General features: G+C 41.0%; 1 protein-coding gene across 2 annotated transcripts in view; it reads right to left on the reverse strand.

The window, feature by feature from the left end:
- The window catches only part of flnba (filamin B a), a 78156-nt gene that overhangs the window by 16593 nt on the left and 41702 nt on the right, over window positions 1-19861 (reverse strand). For both annotated transcript variants that reach the window (XM_074637358.1, XM_074637366.1), the window contains exons 12-30: window positions 18268-18404; window positions 17971-18164; window positions 17154-17267; window positions 16014-16157; window positions 8877-9000; window positions 7212-7372; window positions 7004-7094; window positions 6615-6769; window positions 5470-5587; window positions 5166-5245; window positions 4806-4991; window positions 3829-4143; window positions 3486-3603; window positions 2614-2814; window positions 1908-2081; window positions 1619-1781; window positions 1363-1523; window positions 326-617; window positions 53-206 (exon numbers count right to left, since the gene is read on the reverse strand). In XM_074637358.1, the coding sequence (XP_074493459.1) occupies window positions 53-206; window positions 326-617; window positions 1363-1523; window positions 1619-1781; window positions 1908-2081; window positions 2614-2814; window positions 3486-3603; window positions 3829-4143; window positions 4806-4991; window positions 5166-5245; window positions 5470-5587; window positions 6615-6769; window positions 7004-7094; window positions 7212-7372; window positions 8877-9000; window positions 16014-16157; window positions 17154-17267; window positions 17971-18164; window positions 18268-18404 (3082 nt within the window). The remainder of the gene's footprint in view (window positions 1-52; window positions 207-325; window positions 618-1362; window positions 1524-1618; window positions 1782-1907; window positions 2082-2613; window positions 2815-3485; window positions 3604-3828; window positions 4144-4805; window positions 4992-5165; window positions 5246-5469; window positions 5588-6614; window positions 6770-7003; window positions 7095-7211; window positions 7373-8876; window positions 9001-16013; window positions 16158-17153; window positions 17268-17970; window positions 18165-18267; window positions 18405-19861) is intronic.

The raw sequence follows: 19861 nt of genomic DNA on the forward strand, positions 1-19861 counted from the left end.
TGATGTTTTTTTTCATTTGTGTGTATAATTACTGAGTGTGTGTGTTACTGACAGTGATGAGCACGCTCAGTTGGCCCTGGCCGGCGTCCTTGGCATCGATATTGAACTCGACGGGGAAGCTGGCGGGGACGCCATTGGTCAGCCCGGGGCCGCTGGCTCGCACTTTACTGGCATCGTGAGTGGGCAGAACCCGAAACTTGAAGGGACTGAAGAGACCACAGACACAGTTACTACAGACACTGATCCTCAGGGACAACAGGACAGTGCTGACGTGCTCCTGAGCAAGGCACTCAAACCCTGTAGTGCAGTACTACTCAGTCAGTACCTGCGGGGGACGTCCTCCTCTGCGTACTTGACGGCCACCGAGTACGGCCCCTCCACAGACGGAGTGTAGGACACCAGGTGAGTCCCGTCCCCGTTGTCCGTCACCTCCACGGGCTCTGCCATGCCTTTAGGAGCGGTGACGGCCACGGCCAGGGGAGCCACGCCCGCCTTCCTGCAGTCCACAGTGAAGGATTGTGGGATTTTGGCTCTGACACCTGACCCCACACCGGGACCAGACACCTTGACCTTACTGGAGTCCACCACGTCCTTCACTGGGACCTTGAATGGACTTCCTGGAAACAACAGGAAGAGGAAATGTTAGCCCAAGTATCGGCTAATTGTGATAGCTCTATAAAGTTTATCCTGCTGTTACACTCTTGACGTGGTTTCTGGGTAATGTGGTTTCTGCATCTTGAAGCTCTCTGTACCTCCAACAGCCTTTACATAGCTGAACTTTAAACCGACAGCTGTCTATGAAAGACGTCCAACAAGGAAACACGCTGAGCTTTTCCTGAACAAAGTCAATTAAACCGAACTGCGGCTGTTTTAATTTCAACCACATCTTTAAAACATTAAACTGAAACACTCGGCATTTCTTTTATCAGCCAATAACATCTTTTTAACATTAACTGAAAAACACTGAGCACATCTATTAAATGTTTTACGGGAATCAACATTAAAGTGCCTTTAAGAAATAAACAGATATGTGAGGGACAATTGTCATGACAATCTATCTAGATTTAGAGAACAAATCTTTTGATATACTACATTTTCTTATAGTCAACAAATCCCGTAAAAAAAAGTATTGTGTGTTTGAGAACCACAGCCTGGGGCGGAGTGCCACAGACAGGGTAGTAAAGTACTGAGAGATGAACTAACACATTGCTGGTTTTACTAAAGTCTAGAATAACATCAGACTGATTATCTTAATAATTGATAATTCACTTCACAGCAACCGACCAAACAATCCTGCCAATCATAAATCACGTAATGCTGTTAGTCACCAGCAGGACATGGCTTTTAAAAATCTAATCTCACCGGGGATATGCTCTCCTCCGTAGGTGATGTTGACGTCGTAGAGGCCGGGGGTGAAGGGAACGTACTCCACGCTGCAGCTGCCATCTTTGTTGTCTTTGCAAGACATCTTGGACTCTGACGGACCCTCCACAGTGATGCCGAGACCGCCAATACCGGCCCCTCTGGTGAAGGATCAACACACCCAAAATCAGCAATAGTTTGACCTCGACTTAGAGACTTTATCATTGCAACAACGAATCCAAACTAGTAACAGTACCTGGTGATGATGTTGAAATTGTTGGGCTTGTCCGTCAGGGCTTGTTGGAGCCCGGGGCCAGTAGCCACCACCCTGCTGGGGTCACATCCCTCCGACACTGACACCCTGAATGGGCTCTTAGGAATCGGTGTGTCGTCATACAGCACCTGGACATTGTGGTCGCCTGAAATACACACCGGGACAGACAGCAGCTGATGATGATGATCACAATACGGTGTGTTGTTGATTACAGTAAAATAGTTTGGTACATCATAATGTTTTGTACACACAGGTGCAGCAGGCACGTTACCATTTTCGAAAGGAGTGTACTCGACGTCGTAGGTCCCGTCAGCCTTGTCGGTAATCTGGCAGTCTGTCAGCGCTCCGGAAGGGTTCCTGACCTCCGCCTTCACGTGGTCTCCTCCTCGCCGGGTCAGAGGACTGGCGTCTACCGTGAACGACGTGGTGGCTTCTCTGAAAACAGCTGGATGAGAGAGGAGGGAAGAACGTATGTTTAAATGACTATGTATAAAATGACAATGTGACAACAAGGTGACGCTTGAACTCGAATGTTAAAAGGTTAAAGGTTATATTAATAAAAATTTTATGTAGATGAATGTCTTTTCCTGAAAAATATGATTGTGAATTAATAATTTTTTTAATTTTGGCAGGTCCAAAACAAATGTTTGTTCATCTCTGTGGAAGATATGACATTTGTTTCCAACTTCTTACAAGGCTTGTGAAAAAATAGTAAAACAACGTTGGTATCACGTGGTATCTCTGTGTCGCCAGTTAGTGTGGTAAAAACGGATAAATGGCTGAACCATCGACAGTAAGTGCCTGGCAACGACTTGTTATGAAGTAATGCAATGGAACGGGGGATGGAGAATGTGATGTTATCAATAGCACCTTTAACAAAATCCTTTAATATCATGTTTTTATAAAATAAGTAATTTGCCACCTTTCCTCAAACCAAACAGAGCTACACACCGACTCTCAGATGGACCATACTGCACCTTGTCTTTCCACTCCTGGTCCATACACTTTGACCTTGGAGGTGTCGACGGCAGGATCCACCGTAACCTTGGCAGGGAAACCGGGGACGGCCTTGCCTCCGTACTTCAGCAGCAGGGTGTACATGCCGGAGGTCAGGGGGACGTAGGTCACCGTGTAGGTCCCGTCTTTGTTGTTCACCACCTCCGTCTTAGCTTTAACACCTGCAACAAAACGGTCCAGTTATTACACTTCCATCACAGGACTGAACTCTGTCTGAATACCTCAAACGTGAGCTGTTCATACATCATCGATATTACTTTGTGAAACTGGGATAACTTCAGACATAACAACGATAATATCGTTGAGATCATAACAAAGATAATTGTGGGCAATTTTGTAGAATTTGGTGCTTTTTCCTTCAAATAGTTAATAATTAGAACTATGACACTAACAGAAAATGAAATCCCTTAATTAGGTAATTTTCTAGCAGTTGACTTCATATCTCAGATGTCAGAATGTGTTTAAACACACCGACAGTGAAAACACAGAAACATCACTTTCCCAAAATATATCAATCTCAACCTTTTGGGAAATAGATTTATCCGCTTTATGAAGGAGACTTAGATGAGAAGATCGATATCACTCTCAATAAGCACATTTCCCAAAACGTGAAATTATTCCTTTAAAAGCAAACATGATGTTAATTGATGGATTATCTATCAGCAGCAAGTTTCAAGTCTCTGTATGAAACCAAAAGGCTGCCTGGAAGGAAGGAAATATATCTAACAACTAATGGACCATCTGTAAAGTGTTCATCACTAACATACAGATGAAAAACATGTGGCCTAAAGCACCAGTATGTCATTTTGAATGCAAACAGTGCTGGTGTTACCAGAGCCTGGTGCAAGGCCAGTCGGACTGGTCGAGGAGGAGTCTGGTACGGCCTCCAGGCTGAGTTGTCCTGGTCCGGCCTTGGAACAGTCCACATTCACCACACTGGTCTCTCCAACCTGCACGGACACAACAAGAGGGATCAGACTTTATACTGTGAGAGTCAGAGGCTCAAATCAGAGCAAATTCAGAAGCTTTGATATTGCAGTTGGGGACAAAACAAATCAACATAATTGCTGAATTTATCCAAAATTGATCCAAAGCCTGATTTAAACTGCTGAATGTTTTATCAGGTTTCTAAAAAGCGCAATCTTTAGCTTCTATCTTCCTCTCCAGACGCTCACCTTGGCTTTCTTCAGGCCCGACCCCGACGCCACCACCTTAGAGGGGTCAAAGGGCATCTGGATGTCGGCTTTGAACGGCGAGCCCGGGATGTGGACCTCCTCAAACAGGATGTTAACCAGGTAGTCTCCAGGCTCGGTGGGCAGGTAGGAGACAGAGCAGGTCCCGTCGCCATTGTCCGAACACTCGATCTTGGCCTCCGTCGGCCCCTCCACCGTCAGCCCCAGACCTCCGGTGCCGGCGCCCTTGGTGTCGATGGTGAACTCTGCTGGGTTTCCCACCAGACCTCCCTTCAGACCGGGACCAGACGCCTTCACCTGGAGGGGACGATGATGGAGTCATGCAGCCGCTTTTATTGCTATTTCTTTAATTACTTAACAAGTTTTTAGTTTTGTTGCAATTTGTTTTTCTTGGCTCTTTTTGTTTCCCTGCTGATTTCAGACACAGAGCCATAAGACATCCTGAACTCAAAACAAACAGGTAAACAATTATATGTAAACTATAATTAAGTGTAGCAATAAAACTGTTTAGTCAGATTTACACTGCAGATATTAATCTGTATCTGCGTCTCCTTTAGATGTGGATGGAACAAGAATTTGTACATTCTTATATATGAAAAACCTTTTTATTTTTACCACTTGTTCTTTTCTAAAAGTTATAGTGGGAATAGACTGTAGAAATTACAGTTTATTACTTTAAGTGTGTTTTTGTTTATTTTCATAATGGCCTTTATAAATAATTGTCATCGAGAAACGGAGGACAAAATTTACTTTGTTTAACATCTATGCATAAAAATAAATAAAATAATAAAACTGAAGAAAACTCTTTTCTAATAATATATATTGTCACTAAGCAAAAAGATAAAAAAGAGACCAGAGAGAGTAATTTAAAGAAATAGAAAAGAAAAGAAACATTACAAAGATTGGATCTTCAAGGAGGTACGGAAACCTGGTTGCAGAGAAAAAGATGCTGATGTTACCTTGCTCGGGTCTGGAGGCAGCTGGGCATCCACGGGGAAGGGGCTCCCAGGGACGGGGTGTCCGTCGTAGGACACGTTGACAGCGTGGACCCCCTCCTCTGTGGGGGTGTAACGGACCAGACTGACGTCTGCTTTACCGGGCTGAGGCTCCATTTTACACTTTACCGCCTGCTGGCTGGGACTCAGCTAGTAACACACACAAGAACACAATGAATGAAGTAACAACACAGTCTCTTTTTAAGTGTTAGCCTGATTACTTTCTGTATTTTTAATTTTGGAAACTAATCCAGTGAAAAGACCAAAACCAGCAAATGATCCTACTAACAAGCGTTGTCAGCTTATAGTGATCTAAACACTCACCACTGCCACCTCCAGACGACCTTGACCTCCTGCACCTTTGGTGTCCACCATAAACTGCTGCTCCTGATTGACCTCCGCTCCTGAAAGACATTTATAAATTTAACATTAACGTAGAAAATTAGTCCTTCCAAAATCCCAGAGAAGCCTTATTTAATACTAAACACATATTTTGTAAACAATGATAGGAACTTGATTTTCTCTGGTGGAAGGATGGAGTCCTGAAAATGTATTCACTGAGAGACATTTTTAAGTCACTTTACAGTTGGACTAGCTAGCTGGAAGCAGAGAGAGACAAATTTCTTACTTCCTTCCAGGTTGTCCACGGTGACTTTGCTCACATCCAGTGGGGCAGCGACACCGATCGTGAAGGGGCTCTTGGCGATGGGATCTCCTCCGAACTTCACCGTGATCGTCTGCTCCCCCTGCAGACACAAGTAACATGCAAATCCTTAGTCCATTTTAAAAGTACTACATAAGAAGAGGACACATCTGCCATGTTGATGTTTGAATCTACTGAAATCATGTTGCAACCAGGCAGCAACCGCCGGGTCTGAAAAGTGAAGCCAATGCTGAAGTGCCTTAAACTTGCATTCTTTCACAGAGCCAGCAGGGGGCGACTCCTCTGGTTACAAAAAGAAGTCTGATTGTATAGAAGTCTATGAGAAAATGACCCTACTTCTCACTTGATTTATTACCTCAGTAAACATTGTAAACATGAGTTTATGGTCTCAATTGCTAGTTTCAAGTCTTCTTCAATACAGCATGATGTTCATTTAGTAAATTATGGTCCCATTTAGAGTCTAATAGACGATAAAGCAGGGTATGCTTTAGGGCGTGGCTACCTTGTGATTGACAGGTTGCTACCACGGCGTTGTCCGGTCTGGGACTTGTCCGTGTTTTCATCTTACAACTTTAACTCTTTCACAGTGTGTTTTCAGTTCATGAAAGTTAACATTTTTGGTCGCCTAAAAAAGTCTTGTACTTAGCTGTACCCTCTCGTATCACTTCTGATTGCAAAAAAACAACATGGCGATGGCCAAAACGCCGATCCCGAGGTTTCAAAACTGTTGTCCACAAACCAATGACAGTGACAACATACACTTCTTATATAGGCCTTTTCATTGCCATTCTGTTGCTACGGCGACAGCTTTGGTCCAAGATTACTTCCTGTCAGCTACAACATTAACAAACATTGCAACAGGAAATAGAAAGGGGTCCATTTAGAATGTTTATGTTGTCAAGTTTGAAAAGGTCTATACAGTCTATGGTTGTAGCATGAGATGAGTGGTGCTGCGTTCACTGAACAATAAACACGAATAGCATGACTTTGAGAAAAACAAGGGTTCACTTTTGCTGATCTGTCATCCTGACTGGAGAATTTGCACATTTGCTCACAATTAAACACATTTTCATTTTGATATTATCATAATGGGCTGATATTTGGCGTACCTGTTGTACAGGTGTGTATTTGACAGTCTGGGAGTAGTCGTAGTTGTCAATGATTTCAAAGTCATTGACGGGGGAGGAGAAGGAAACATCCAGCGGTGCTTTACCGGCTCCTTTAGTCAACACTGTGAAATGAGTCGGCTTGCCACTCTCTACACCTGCACAGGTAGAGGTTAGAGGTAGAGGTAGAGGTAGAGGTAGAGGTAGAGGTAGAGGTAGAGGTAGAGGTAGAGAGAGAGAGAGAGAGAGAGAGAACGTGCAACAGTCAGTTAAGAACACACACACATATTAAAAATGGTAAATTACATCACATCAAACAAAAAGTGTGTGTGTGTGTGTGTGTGTGTGTGTGTGTGTGTGTGTGTGTGTGTGTGTGTGCGCGCGTGTCTCACCAGTACGAGCCAGTCCAGGTCCCTCTGCTTTGACCTTCGATGCATCGTGTGAAGGATCAACTTTGACGCTAAATGGACTCTGTGGAACTTCCTGAGTGGAAAAATTCACACCGAGATTCATCAGAACAAACCGCCAACATCTTCACAGATCTATTCACACGTGTGTGTGTGCGCGCGTGCGCGCGTGCGCGCGTGCGTGCGTGTGTACCTTGTCAGTGAACAGAACTTTAACGGTAAGTTTTCCAGCAGCAGGAGGCATGTATTTGACAGTGAACGTGTCGTTGGCGTTGGGGATGATGTCAAAGTCCACGTCGGCCTCTTTGTCACCAACCATATTGGCATCACACTTAATGCCCACGCTGACATCACCTAAATCAACACACACACATTATTTATTTATATACATTTGCAATATTTATTCTTTCGTTATAAAGAGCTGATGAGCAGCTTGTTTCTTTTAGTGCCACAAGGGGCTGCTAGAGTGTTGCTGTTTTGCGCTGTTCATTCATTTTATTAACTCATGTCAGAAACATTTTGCCCCAGGATGTTGCACTGTCATGGACTCTCTAATGTAAACAATGAACTAACCATGCAGCACAATCAAAGAGCTTCTTGCAGCACAATTGAGCTGTCAATCACAGCAGAGGAATTCAAAGTATGAGAGGAATGAAGAAGGTAACTGTGTCAGATAACAGAAACAGGTCAGATTCTTCAACCACTGACAATCTCAAAACTTCTAAAAGCCTCTAAATGCTTCATTGAGTTACAATCAAAGGTGGAAAACATATTTTGATCATTTACCTATGTAAAACTAGCAGTTCTACTAACTACTAAAATTACTCCACTACAAGTCCTGCTTTCAAAATTGTAAGTAGTCCAGAAGTATTAGCAGCAAAATGTACTTATAAATATTATTAAAAGTACTCCTAAAGCAGCCGAATGCCTTCTGTCAGGGTGATGAATTTATGATGTAGCTGTTTGAAGTTTATACTATCGGGTTGTTTATTCTTTAACAATGCATCATATTTTATAAACCAATCATTTATTTTGAATGAAAAACCTTGATCTTCACAGTAACTATAGCTGTCAAATAAATGTAGTGGAGTAAAAAGTACAATATTTCCTTTTGAAAAGTAGTGGAGATGTATGGTGCAACTGAAAATGGAAATACTCAAGTAAGTACCTCAAAATTGCTCTGACGTAAAGAACTTGAGTAAATGTACTTTGTTACGTTTCACCACTGGGAATAATGGATTCCAATGTAGAGGCACAGCAAAAACATAAAGTTCAACACATTGAGTTCTTAAACCACTCCATTCTGTCTGTTGATCAATGTTATTAATAGTATTTGTGGCGAATAGACATCCTCCCTAGCACTCATTCATATCCCCTGTGCTGTCACTTTCCATTTCCGCTGAAGCATCTGTGTAGCCTCACTAATGATCTTTTTCCCACTAAAAAAAGTTTTTTTAAGTTGCGCTTCAGTGTATTTTTGTACTTGGTCTGTGCTGGCAAGTGATGAAATGTGATCTTGTGTGTGTGTGTGTGTGCGTGCGTGTGTGTGTGTGTGTGTTCCGCTCAGGAAAGTCAAAGCGAAGAATTTCCCGTCAGGATGTTTCTGCATTGAGATCATTGCCAGCAAATACCGGGGGAAACGAATGTGTGTGTGTGTGTGTGTGTGTGTGTGTGTGTGTGTGTGTGTGTGTGGGCACGAGAGAATCACTCACAGATGATATAAAGGTCAACGTTTTTCTGCACATTTAAGTGTGTTGTCCTAACACAGATGGAAACTGCTTTAACACCAAATAAAACTGACTGTGGGGGATTTCCTATCTTAATTGTCACTGTGTGTGTGTGTGTGTCTCTTTCTTACCGTCTCCAGCTCCTGAACAGTCCACGGTGAAGTGCGTGGGCTCGTTGGCCTTCAGTCCAGTTCTCTCCACTCCAGGACCGAACACCTTCACCATCTTGGGGTGGCTGCCTTTACCCACGTTCACCTACAAGCACCACAACAGGGAATTACGTCACTCATTTTAAAACGGTTATTTAAGGAGGTTTCCTCCCTCAGATCCTGCTGTGATGCCTAAAAAAAGCACAGCAGTTAGTTTGTTTTTGGTATTTTAATTATTACAAAGAATGAACACTAAACATGGAGTGCCTCAGGGCTCCATCATGGATCCCCTACTTTTCAGTCAATACTTACTGCACCATATTTCTCATAGATATCTCAAATGGCTTGAATTTCACCAAATGTTTTACACAGAATTGACATGTCATTGTAGTTTAGGTAAGAATGGTGAAATTTGAAACAGTAAAGCTGTCGGCACAGACAGCTGAACAATCACTGCGCCCTAATCTCTATATTATCTGCATTACATCCACCGACAATCTGAAAACTGCCCTCTCTTATCTTCAGCCTTCAGCTTCCTCATAGCTTGTTCAAAGTGACATAATATTGTTCCCTTAAGATCATTAGATAAAAATCCTTTCCGTATCAAATACTCAGTGCATGCAGGCGCCTCTAAATGCTTCATTGAACTACAATCAAAAGTTATGTATTTTGATCGTTTCCTGAAGTAAAACTAGCAGTACTACTAACTAATAAAATTACTCCACTACAAGTAAAAGTCCTGCTTTCAAAATCTTAAGTAGTCCAGAAGTATTAGCAGCAAAATATACTTATAAATATTATTAAAAGTACTCCTAAAGCAGCCTTCTGTCAGGGTGATATTTTTATGTTGTAGCTGGTTGAAGTTTATACTATTGGGTTGTTTATTCTTTAACAATGCATCATATTTTATAAAACGATCATATATTTTGAGTGTAAAACCTTGATCTTCACAGAAACTATAGCTGTCAAATAACTGTAGTGGAGAAAAAAGTACAATATTTTCTTTTGAAAAGTAGTGGAGGAGAAGTATGTTGCAACATAAAATGGAAATACTCCTATAAGTACCTCAAAATTGCACTGATGTAAAGTACTTGAGTAAATGTATGGCCTAAACATGCCAAAAATCATATACACTCACCGGCCACTTTATTAAGTACACCTGTTCAATTATTTGTTAACACAAATAGCTAATCAGCCAATCACATGGCAGCAACTCAATGCATTTAGGCATCTAGACGTGGTGAAGACGACTTGCTGAAGTTCAAACCGAGCATCAGAAGGGGGAAGAAAGGGGATTTAAGTGACTTTGAACGTGGCATGGTTGTTGGAGTCAGACGGGCTGGTCTGAGTATTTCAAAAACTGCTGATCTACTGGGATTTTCACGCACAACCATCTCTAGGGTTTACAGAGAATGGTCCGAAAAAGAGAAAATATCCAGTGAGCGGCAGTTGTGTGGACAGAAATGCCTTGTTGATGTCAGAGGTCAGAGGAGAATGGAAATGGTTCGAGATGATAGAAAGGCAACAGTAACTCAAATAACCACTCATTACAACCAAGGTATGCAGAATACCATCTCTGAACGCACAACACGTCGAACCTTGAAGCAGATGGGCTACAGCAGCAGAAGACCACCTGGTACTAGCAGGGTGTTCCTAATAAAGTGGCCGGTGAGTGTCTTGTAGTTCTTAGAAAATAGTGTTCCTAAATGTGACATTAAAATAATTTGTGGATCAGAACTTTAGATATGTATTTAAGGAGGACAGGACGCTCGTCTTGTTGGTCAAAAACTGATGATACAAAGGTGAACAGATTCTTCTTTTTCATTTTTGCCAAGATTTAAACATGTTCAATACCATTTCTATTTTTAAAACTATGATTAAGAATATATTATCAAGGACTATAAAATCTTTATTTCTGGGTGGTACCATGTAGTAAAATATAACATTACACTGAAACTTGAAATATGTGAAATACACCATCAAATGAAAAAATGTCACTAAAATGAAAAGAAAAACAACATCAAGGTCATGCAAGTCAGATTTATTCTTAAACCAATCTAACTTCCACTTGTGATTTAAGTGGATAGAAATGATGTTGAGTTTTAGGACAGCTGATTAAGGTGATTCAACATGTTAGTTACAACAACAAAAAAAGAAAAGTAATCATTGAAAAAATGCATTGTCTGATGTATAAATGCTGATTAGACTGTGATCCTGTTTGGCCCTTTTTGCTACAACTAAAGCCGATAGTTAACTTTACTATTTATTGCTATCAGACAAAGCACTCCCATTAAATCAAGCCCTTGTCAGCAAAGGTAAAGATTAGGTTTTCAATACAATCCAACAACAACACAAACTGCAGCTATGTGTTGTTTTCACAGCTGTGAATCTTAGTGACTGCTAGGGTCAAGTCAGGTTCCCACCGTGAACCTCTCTTGCACGCTGCCTTCTTTATCTTCCCACTTTTAATGAAAAGGTATCATGACTTTGTGTTCCCAGCAGCGCTAAAAGTTGGGTGTGACTGTTTACTCTCCATCCATCTACTGTATCAACATTAAAGTTGGAGAAAGGTGCAGTCGGTGCCTGCAGGCTGCTGCAGCTCACAACAAGCCTGCTGATTCATTGCGGTGACATCAGCTCAAAGCGTTTTAGACAAGTACAAACTTCTCTGGACCAGTTGGAATGGTTTGTGCACCAGTACAAATACTTCCATCAGAGCCAGAGAGCACCAACTCTGCAGAATGTTATTTTTTTTTTACCATGAACGATAAGAAAAGCTTTGTACAAATACTATGAAGCAGTGGTCAGATCTATAGAAGTAAATTTCCAACTCATTTTCCTGCTTGATGATCAAATTTTCACTTGGCCTCTAAAGACTCTTTGGAACTGCATCAACTTGTCTTATCTGAAGAGTTCTTCTATCTTGTAACTTTTGGACTTTGTACATCTGACGTTTCAACACAAAGAAAGAAAGCCAACTCCTGAGGACTGTTGGCATCGTCATAAATTCCTGAACTGCAAACAAACACATATCCAGACATATCTAAGGCCCATTGCAAGATTCTCATGACTTATTTGCCCTACGGGTGAAACCATAAAAATCTTATAACAACAGGGAGAAGGGAAGACAGCTGATAAAGTCAGAAACCTCACAGTGATAAGTACAAGGCAAACAAATCTCTCAAACTGTGATTAAAAAAATAAAATAGGTGGTTACAGTGCAAAGAAGACTGGTTGGTGCATATCTGAACTGTGAAATGAAAACCTTTTCACTCTGACCGTTTTATGTTTTCTATCAATGCATTAACAGTTTTGAGTAGACTTGAATTAAATAAAACAAACATCTTTAAATCCCTTATTCAGATCCTCATAAATGAGGATATCATAAGGAGCTCAGTGAGCATCATAAAGTCATGCTTGTAAGTTTCATTGGGTCATGTCTAGAAGGGAACCAGCAAATTGGGGAAACTCTCGCGAGATGGTTAAGGTTAGGCATTGATCTTGAATAGTTAAGGTTAGGATACGTTGTCGGGCAGCGAGTCTTGGGAGAGTTTCTGACAGGTTAGGGTTAGGCAAAATCAGATTTCGCAGTTTGCGGGTTACCTTCTAGACACGACCGTTTCATTGGTCAATAAAACTAAATTCTAATAGATATTTTTACTTTATGAGTGACACATGAAGTGAAGAGGTTTTCATTCAACAGGAACAAGATTTACTTCATAAAAAATATAAATCACGTGCTTTGATGACAGCAGAGCTTCACTTATCTGAACATCTCATGTTTAAAGATAAAATCACTGCACATGTTTGTGCTTTCAATGTTTCACAAGCTCCTATTAACAAGCTTCCTGGAGGGTGGTAACACATGGCAGGTTTTATGCTATCCGATCAACACGTGATCCCTCACCGGCTTCCCACTAGCATAAACTGATCCCAATCGTATAAGTTGGGACAAACAACTAAGTCGGAGCTAGTGTTGGTGGGAAATTTGATTTCAACACCCTGGCTTTTTTGGACCAGCCATTAACTAGGGCTGTACCGAATCAGAATTTATTTATTTGAATCGAACTTGCCTGTTCAATATGAAGATTCGACTATTAATTTTTTTTTTTTTACAGTGATGATTTCGAACACATTATCGTAGTCAAATGTGGGCCGACACAGCCTAGGTAGGCCTGCCACAGTTTCATAATCAACAAAAAATATTTCTACACTTCTCAGGTTCGCTCAATCCGCCCGGGAATTCAACTTGGCGGGTCAGGGACTGCTGCTTGGTGTGGGAAGATCTATGTGGCGGTACACTGCGACTGGCTCTAGGTCGGCTTGGAAAGGCTCGAGGTGAATGTGGCTCGCAGCTCTGACCGTGAGCTTTACAGCACCCCTCGTCTGGACCTCGACGCTTCCCGGAGCCGTAGTGCTCACTGCGCCCTCTGCTACCGGCCCGACTGTCAACCGGGCGGAACTGCTCAGTGCGTCAGGGGTCTGTGGCGATGTCGGCAACCGACCCGACCCGTCTTGAAACATGGACCGTCTCGTTTACCATGGTTTGTGGGTGTGACTTTTTTTGTCGTGTTTTTTGTCTTGTGGGGAACACTGTTCATGTGATTTTTTTTTTTTTTTTTAAAGCAAGCACGGACTGACCAAAAAACAAGGACGGCTCGACTTGAAGAAGTCGACTGAGGGGTCACCGACCGATGATTTGACTCATCAACTTTCAGGGGGAAACCCTACAATTAACACTGATGGAAAAATGTCAAAAGCTACTGTGAGTTGAGGGCTCAATGTACTGGATGTAAAGAAAACAGTATCAAATACAGAAAATGCTGCGTTTGCATGTTTTCTGTATTTCAAGCACCTTTCTGTATGCCTCATGTATGAATATGTTTAAAACGTGTTTTATTTATCTGCAGGATTGTTTTTTTTAATAAATGCAGCATGTACATATTGTCATGGTGGTGAAAATGTTATCTTCTTTGGCTTTTGTGTTTTCTTTAGTTGAGTATTGATTGTCCGTTGAGCTCACTTCACAACAATGACGACTTACAGGAAATACGTCAAGAGTTGGCAAAACAGAAAACGGTAAAATTATTGTCTACTTTGGAAAAACACATTGTGTGTCTATCAGTTTCTTTTACACCCATTACATTATTATTTGTATTATTTGAGCCTGCATATGTTTAAAGTAGAGATGAACTGAGCCAATCCAATTCCAAGTATTGGTATCGGGGCCAATCCTGGCATATTTTACGTTGCATTACTTTCAGGAGTCTCATTTTCCCAGCTAATTTCAGATCAATTATTTAAGCTTATAAACTGAATATTTTTTTTAACTTCAAGTATTTGGATCAAGTAGCTCAGGAAAATAAGGTTTGTCAGATTAAGTAGACTATAACTGTTATTCCATCATATTTAATCAACATTTAAGTAAATATAAGTATGGGGTTGGACTCCGTAACGACAGGTATCCAATATTAAAGGACTTTCTCCATCTTTAATTGTAGTTACCTCTACAGGTTGTTAAATTACAAAAGCTTGTATCTCGGATCAGAGAGGTTCAGATTAGTGAAGTTCTAGTGTAGCTCAACCAAAAGAAGAAATACAAAACTCAAAGTGAGTCACAGTGCATGGACAGCGGTTACAGTGCAAAAAAGACTGACTAGTGAATTTGGTGGTTAAATCATCTTCAGTAAAGTCTACATAAAAACAACTTCAGCTAAAAAACTTAATTAAAAAAAAAAAAAGTTATGATTAGTGAGTTTGTAAAAGACAGACAAAAGGTTGTTACGGTGGACAGACAGAGGTTACAGTGTTACATATAAAATGTGAAAATGAATCAAAATACAATAAGGTTTGTTAAACACATAAGCTGCAATTGCAATTTTTGATCATATAGTGGATATTAGTGATAGGCAGGCAGTCATGATTTTTAAGTCAACAATAAAACATGTTTATGGTGTTAATGATGCGTCAATTTCATATCAGAAAACCGTTTAGACTAATATTTTGAAGTCAAACCACTTTGGCTCATAAATAACGGACCAACCTGTGTTCAGTCAAACCGATGGCTTCATGCCACACTCTCTGCGATGGTCATATTGAACACAACAAAATCTGAGAACTTTTTGTACTCTCAGTACACTGCAGACTTTGTCTTTGATGTTTTTCTAACTAAAGTAGCTTCCCAGCAAACGTTAATTAGACATCTAATTAGCAGACAAGTTAGTATCTCGTAAAAAAAGAATTAATCAGTTAGTACTGGCACTGTTTTTGGTAAATGAGCCAACAGTTTCTTTGAAAGAATACGGATAAGAATAATTGCGGAATAAGAAGAATTGTTTTCTTTTGGAGAAAGAGATGAGATGAACATCAATCTCATGTGTGTGTGTTCAATACAGAGCTAGAGTCAGGGTGTGGTTAGCCTAGCTTAGCATAAAGACTGTAAACGGGGGGAAACAGCTAGCATGGCTCTGAACAAGCTCCAAATAGAGATTAAAGATGGGACATTTTACTACTTTGTCAATGATGGTGACACAGCAGGTTAGAAGTAGGATGATGGTGAAACTCTTTTCAACAACATAATACCAAATCATGGTGTTTAATGCCTTCAAAACTATTCATTTCAAATTATTTTTCTTGTAAATAAAAAGACGCCTGTAGTTGTGATTTCAGGTTCTATTATTTCCATAATGTTGAATTCTGGAGTCATTAAAACCTTCATTATGCAATATTCTTGATACGATCATTTAATCAAATAACTTTTCTTTTTTTTTTTTTCTCTTAAAGCATTTTAAGATTTTAAAGTGTTTTCTCACCAGCACAGATTCCACTACCGAATTTACTTCTGTGATTTATTCCCGTGCAGCTAAACTAGCCCTCCCACTGCTCAGTGTAAGTAGTGATGATGATCAGAGGCTTCTTAGTTTTACTACTCGCATCTTTGCCTTCTGACTGCACCGTCTTAAAACTTTGCTCCAGAACAATCGACTCCGATTGGACGACTTTGATGCTTTCTGCCTTAACTAAAGCTTCTGATTGGACGACCTTAGCCTCAACCAAATCCTCGGGTTTGGGCAGGACATCGCTTCCCGTTTTAACAGGGTGCTGTGATTGGCTGCTTACCCTGAAGGGGCTGTTGGGGACGCTGACTCCTCCCCAGGCGACGGCCACAGTGTGTTTGAGAGAGGAGGTGGGCGTGTAGGAGCAGGCGTACTGCCCGTCACCTTTACGACTCATCTTCACATCCAAAGGAAGTCCCTCTCCGTCCTGACAGACAGACAGGAAGACAGAGAGTTTAGAAGGTGGTCAAAGCTTCTTGAAATAGAAACAAAAGTCCAAACATGTAGCTGCATACAAATGTTTGTTTGGAGGTTTACAGATTAATCAATCAATTAATCATCAGTTTATCAAGTAAAATAATCAACAGATTAATCAATAATAAAAAAATTATCTAACTTGTAGCCCTACATATAATGTATTGAGCAACTCTGTCATACTAGCTTGTCACAAAGGAGGTTAAATAACGCTCCAAACTTACGCTAAATTTTGGCGAAGGAAAACTGGCATTGTCATTTTCAAAGGGGTCCCTTGACCTCTGACCTCAAGATATGTGAATGAAAATGGGTTCTATGGGTACCCACGAGTCTCCCCTTTACAGACATGCCCACTTTATGATAATCACATGCAGTTTGGGGCAAGTCATAGTCAAGTCAGCACACTGACACACTTAGGCTTGAGTTTGCCATGTTATGATTTGAGCATATTTTTTATGCTAAATGCAGTACCTGTGAGGGTTTCTGGACAATATTTGTGATTGTTTTGTGTTAATTGATTTCCAATAATAAATATATATATACATTTGCATAAAACAGCGTATTTGCGCACTCCCATGTTGATAAAAGTATTAAATACTTGAGAAATCTCCCTTTAAGGTACATTTTGAACAGATAAATAATGTGCGATTACTTTGCGAATTCATAATTTTGATCGATTTACAGCCCTAGTGCAAATGCATCATGTTATCAGTGGTGTTGTATTTTAAATCACTGCAATGTTTATATTGCAACAATCCTCCAAATTAAATGACAATATGTTAATTATTTCCTTAATTATTCTCTATTATTTTACTAGGACCACAATCTCTGCGCAAACCAACCTAAAAGAACACTGAATGATGAAACGTGTGGATGGAAGTTGGTTTCAAAAGGAGTGTGTGTGTGTGTGTCTGTATTGATTTAGTACGAGAGGATTCCTGTGTCTTACCACAGCAGTGATCTTCAGAGGTCCTTTTCCAGCATCCTTAGCGATGACAGTGAACTCAGCAGGTTGGTTGACCAGGCAGCCTGTCTTCTCAAGCCCCGGCCCGTAAGCCTGAACCTACAACCCCAAAACCAATAGTAATTATTATAGATTATAGATAATCATTATCTGGGCAAATCACAGACAGCGAGTCTCTACACAGAAAACAAATTAATGTGTGAATGTGAAAGCTTATTTGGTTTCACCGGTGACTGACTCTGCTCTGACACACGATGCTGGCAAAATACACAGATTCTCTCTGATCATTAGCAAAGAGCAGTGTAAAAACATTCAGCTATCTTGACCAGGTTGTCATTGTAAATGAGAATTGGTTCTCAATGAACATATCTGGTTGAATAAAGTTTTTTTTAAATTTTTATCTGGAGCTGACTGTCGCCGGCTGCATGTTGCATCAGGTTTCACTCATTAATATTAATTCCATGAGTAACTTCATGACAGACCAAAATGAAACTTGTCTGTCGTTGGGTTTGTTTGTTCTGTCAATGTCTGTACTTGTCAAAGATAGTTTGTGAGGGAAGACCCTCCACTCTGTAATGACTCTGTTGGGGTTTGAACCACAGAAACAATCCACTCATGATTGTACAGAGTGACACGTCTTCTCTCGAGCTGATCCCATCACAACAATTTCAGGAGTCCTTTTCTCTCAGTCAATCTTTCATATACATCATATTAATAAAAAAAAAAAACTTAATTTTGAATCAGGACCTTCAGTATTTTAGACTTATTGCGCTATTGTACGCTGGTTCTGTGTCTTACTGACCTTATCTGGGTCACTGTCGTTGTTGTCGGGGACGATGTGGGCCATGAAGGGGCTGTGTTCGATGTCCTCCTCATCACAGGTCACGTGGATGGCGTATTCTCCGGCCTCCGTCGGCCAGTAACGGACATCACATGAACCGTCGTTCTGGTCCTCGCACTCGATTTTAGCCTGAGAAGGTCCCTCAATGGCAAAACCTGAAGACACCGCAGGTCAGATTAGATCGGATGTAAAGCTTGGTGATGACAGCATTTGATCTGATCCCAGTTTAAAATCCTGATAAATCAAAAATAAACCCACCCAGCACTCCGACATCAGTGCCGACGGACTCCACTACAAAGGTGGCGGGTTTACCCACAATGCCTCCCTCCAGGCCGGGTCCCCAGGCCCTGATCTGCTGAGGCCCAGCGGGAGGACCCACCGACACCTCGAAGGGACTGAAAAGAGAGAGCAGATCTGTCAGAATGAAATCACACAACCCACTGCTGATGTGGTAATGCTACAACAAGTAAATGAAAAACAGTATGTGACTTTCTATATAGTCACTATAGTCTTTCTATAGTCTAGTCTTTCTATATGTGCCTGTGAGTATGTTGCGTGTGTGTAGGGGGTGTAAGACGGCCCACTGCATGAGATCATCCGAGAGCCTGTCAACACACGCACACACACAAATTAACAACCTCAGTGCCTCACAGAACTGTAATCCAAGCTTCAGTGTGTGTGTGTGTATCTGCGTGTGTGTGTGTTCAGATGGAAACTAGCTTCACGCCAAATAAAACTGTCTGTCGGGATTTACTGTCTTCATTACATATACACACACACATAGTCGTGTTTCCATCACTTTGGAGGAAATTACATTGACTTACATTCATTTGCTGAAGACTAACCCAAACCCTAACCGCTACTTACCTAATCCTAACCCTTACCCTTGTCCTAACTTTAATCTAAACCTAACTTTACTCTAACCTTAAACCAAGTTTTCACTCCAAAATGTAATGATTTACATTATGGGGACATGCATTTTCTCCCCAAAAGGAAGGCGAGACCTTTACTTTTTTCCTTTTACCTCCAATTAGGTCTTGGTTTGCTTTTTCAAAATGTTCTACCAAAATACTCCTCCTTCTACTGCTACGATTATATTTATAGTGCATTTTAATTATTAGTTTTATTAGAACAGATTTATTTCATACTTATTTTGTTGAAATTGTAATTATTATTATATTTTTTCTGCAGTGACAGCGCTAGTTTTTAGTACCGCCCGATGACATCAGTGCTGTAGCTTAATTGGTGACAGTATCTGTGTGAGAGCACTTAAAACGGTTTGTTACATCACTTCCCTTCCAACAGCCTAACGGGCATTTTTGAGCTCTCAGCTGTACTTCATCTGTGATTTCAGCCCTCTGTGAGTTACTCCGTGTCCTTATTCAAATCATCTGTAATGTATGAAGTGCTGAGGTTACCGGGCTACCTGTTGCTGTGAGTTTTGACAGGCTGGACATTTAACATCACCACATCTGGACCCATGAGAGAGACAGACGAACGCTAGCCAGGCCGAAGGCTAGCCAGGCCGAAGGCTAAGATGCCGTTTCCACAAATAAGTACAAAAATAAATGTTTTATACTCTTATGAAAAATGAAAAAAAATCTGCACAAAAGCTATAGCACAATTAAAATTTCAGTCCGGCTTTAAAGTGTAACTTAAGGGAAAATTCGTCACCTTTTTTGTGGATGTCCAATCAGGGTTGATGGTAAATTTAGTCGAGTTGAAGCAATACATTCCTCAGTGTGCTATAGTGACCCAGAAAGTCGAGTTCTTCGGCTCGCAGAGCTGTGCTGGCAGTGCCTAAATGTACCAGGATGCATTGAGCGCAAGCTTCTGACACCAAGAGGGTCCC

The sequence above is a fragment of the Sebastes fasciatus genome, chromosome 1 (assembly GCF_043250625.1).
Source record: "Sebastes fasciatus isolate fSebFas1 chromosome 1, fSebFas1.pri, whole genome shotgun sequence".
Lineage (NCBI taxonomy): Eukaryota > Metazoa > Chordata > Actinopteri > Perciformes > Sebastidae > Sebastes > Sebastes fasciatus.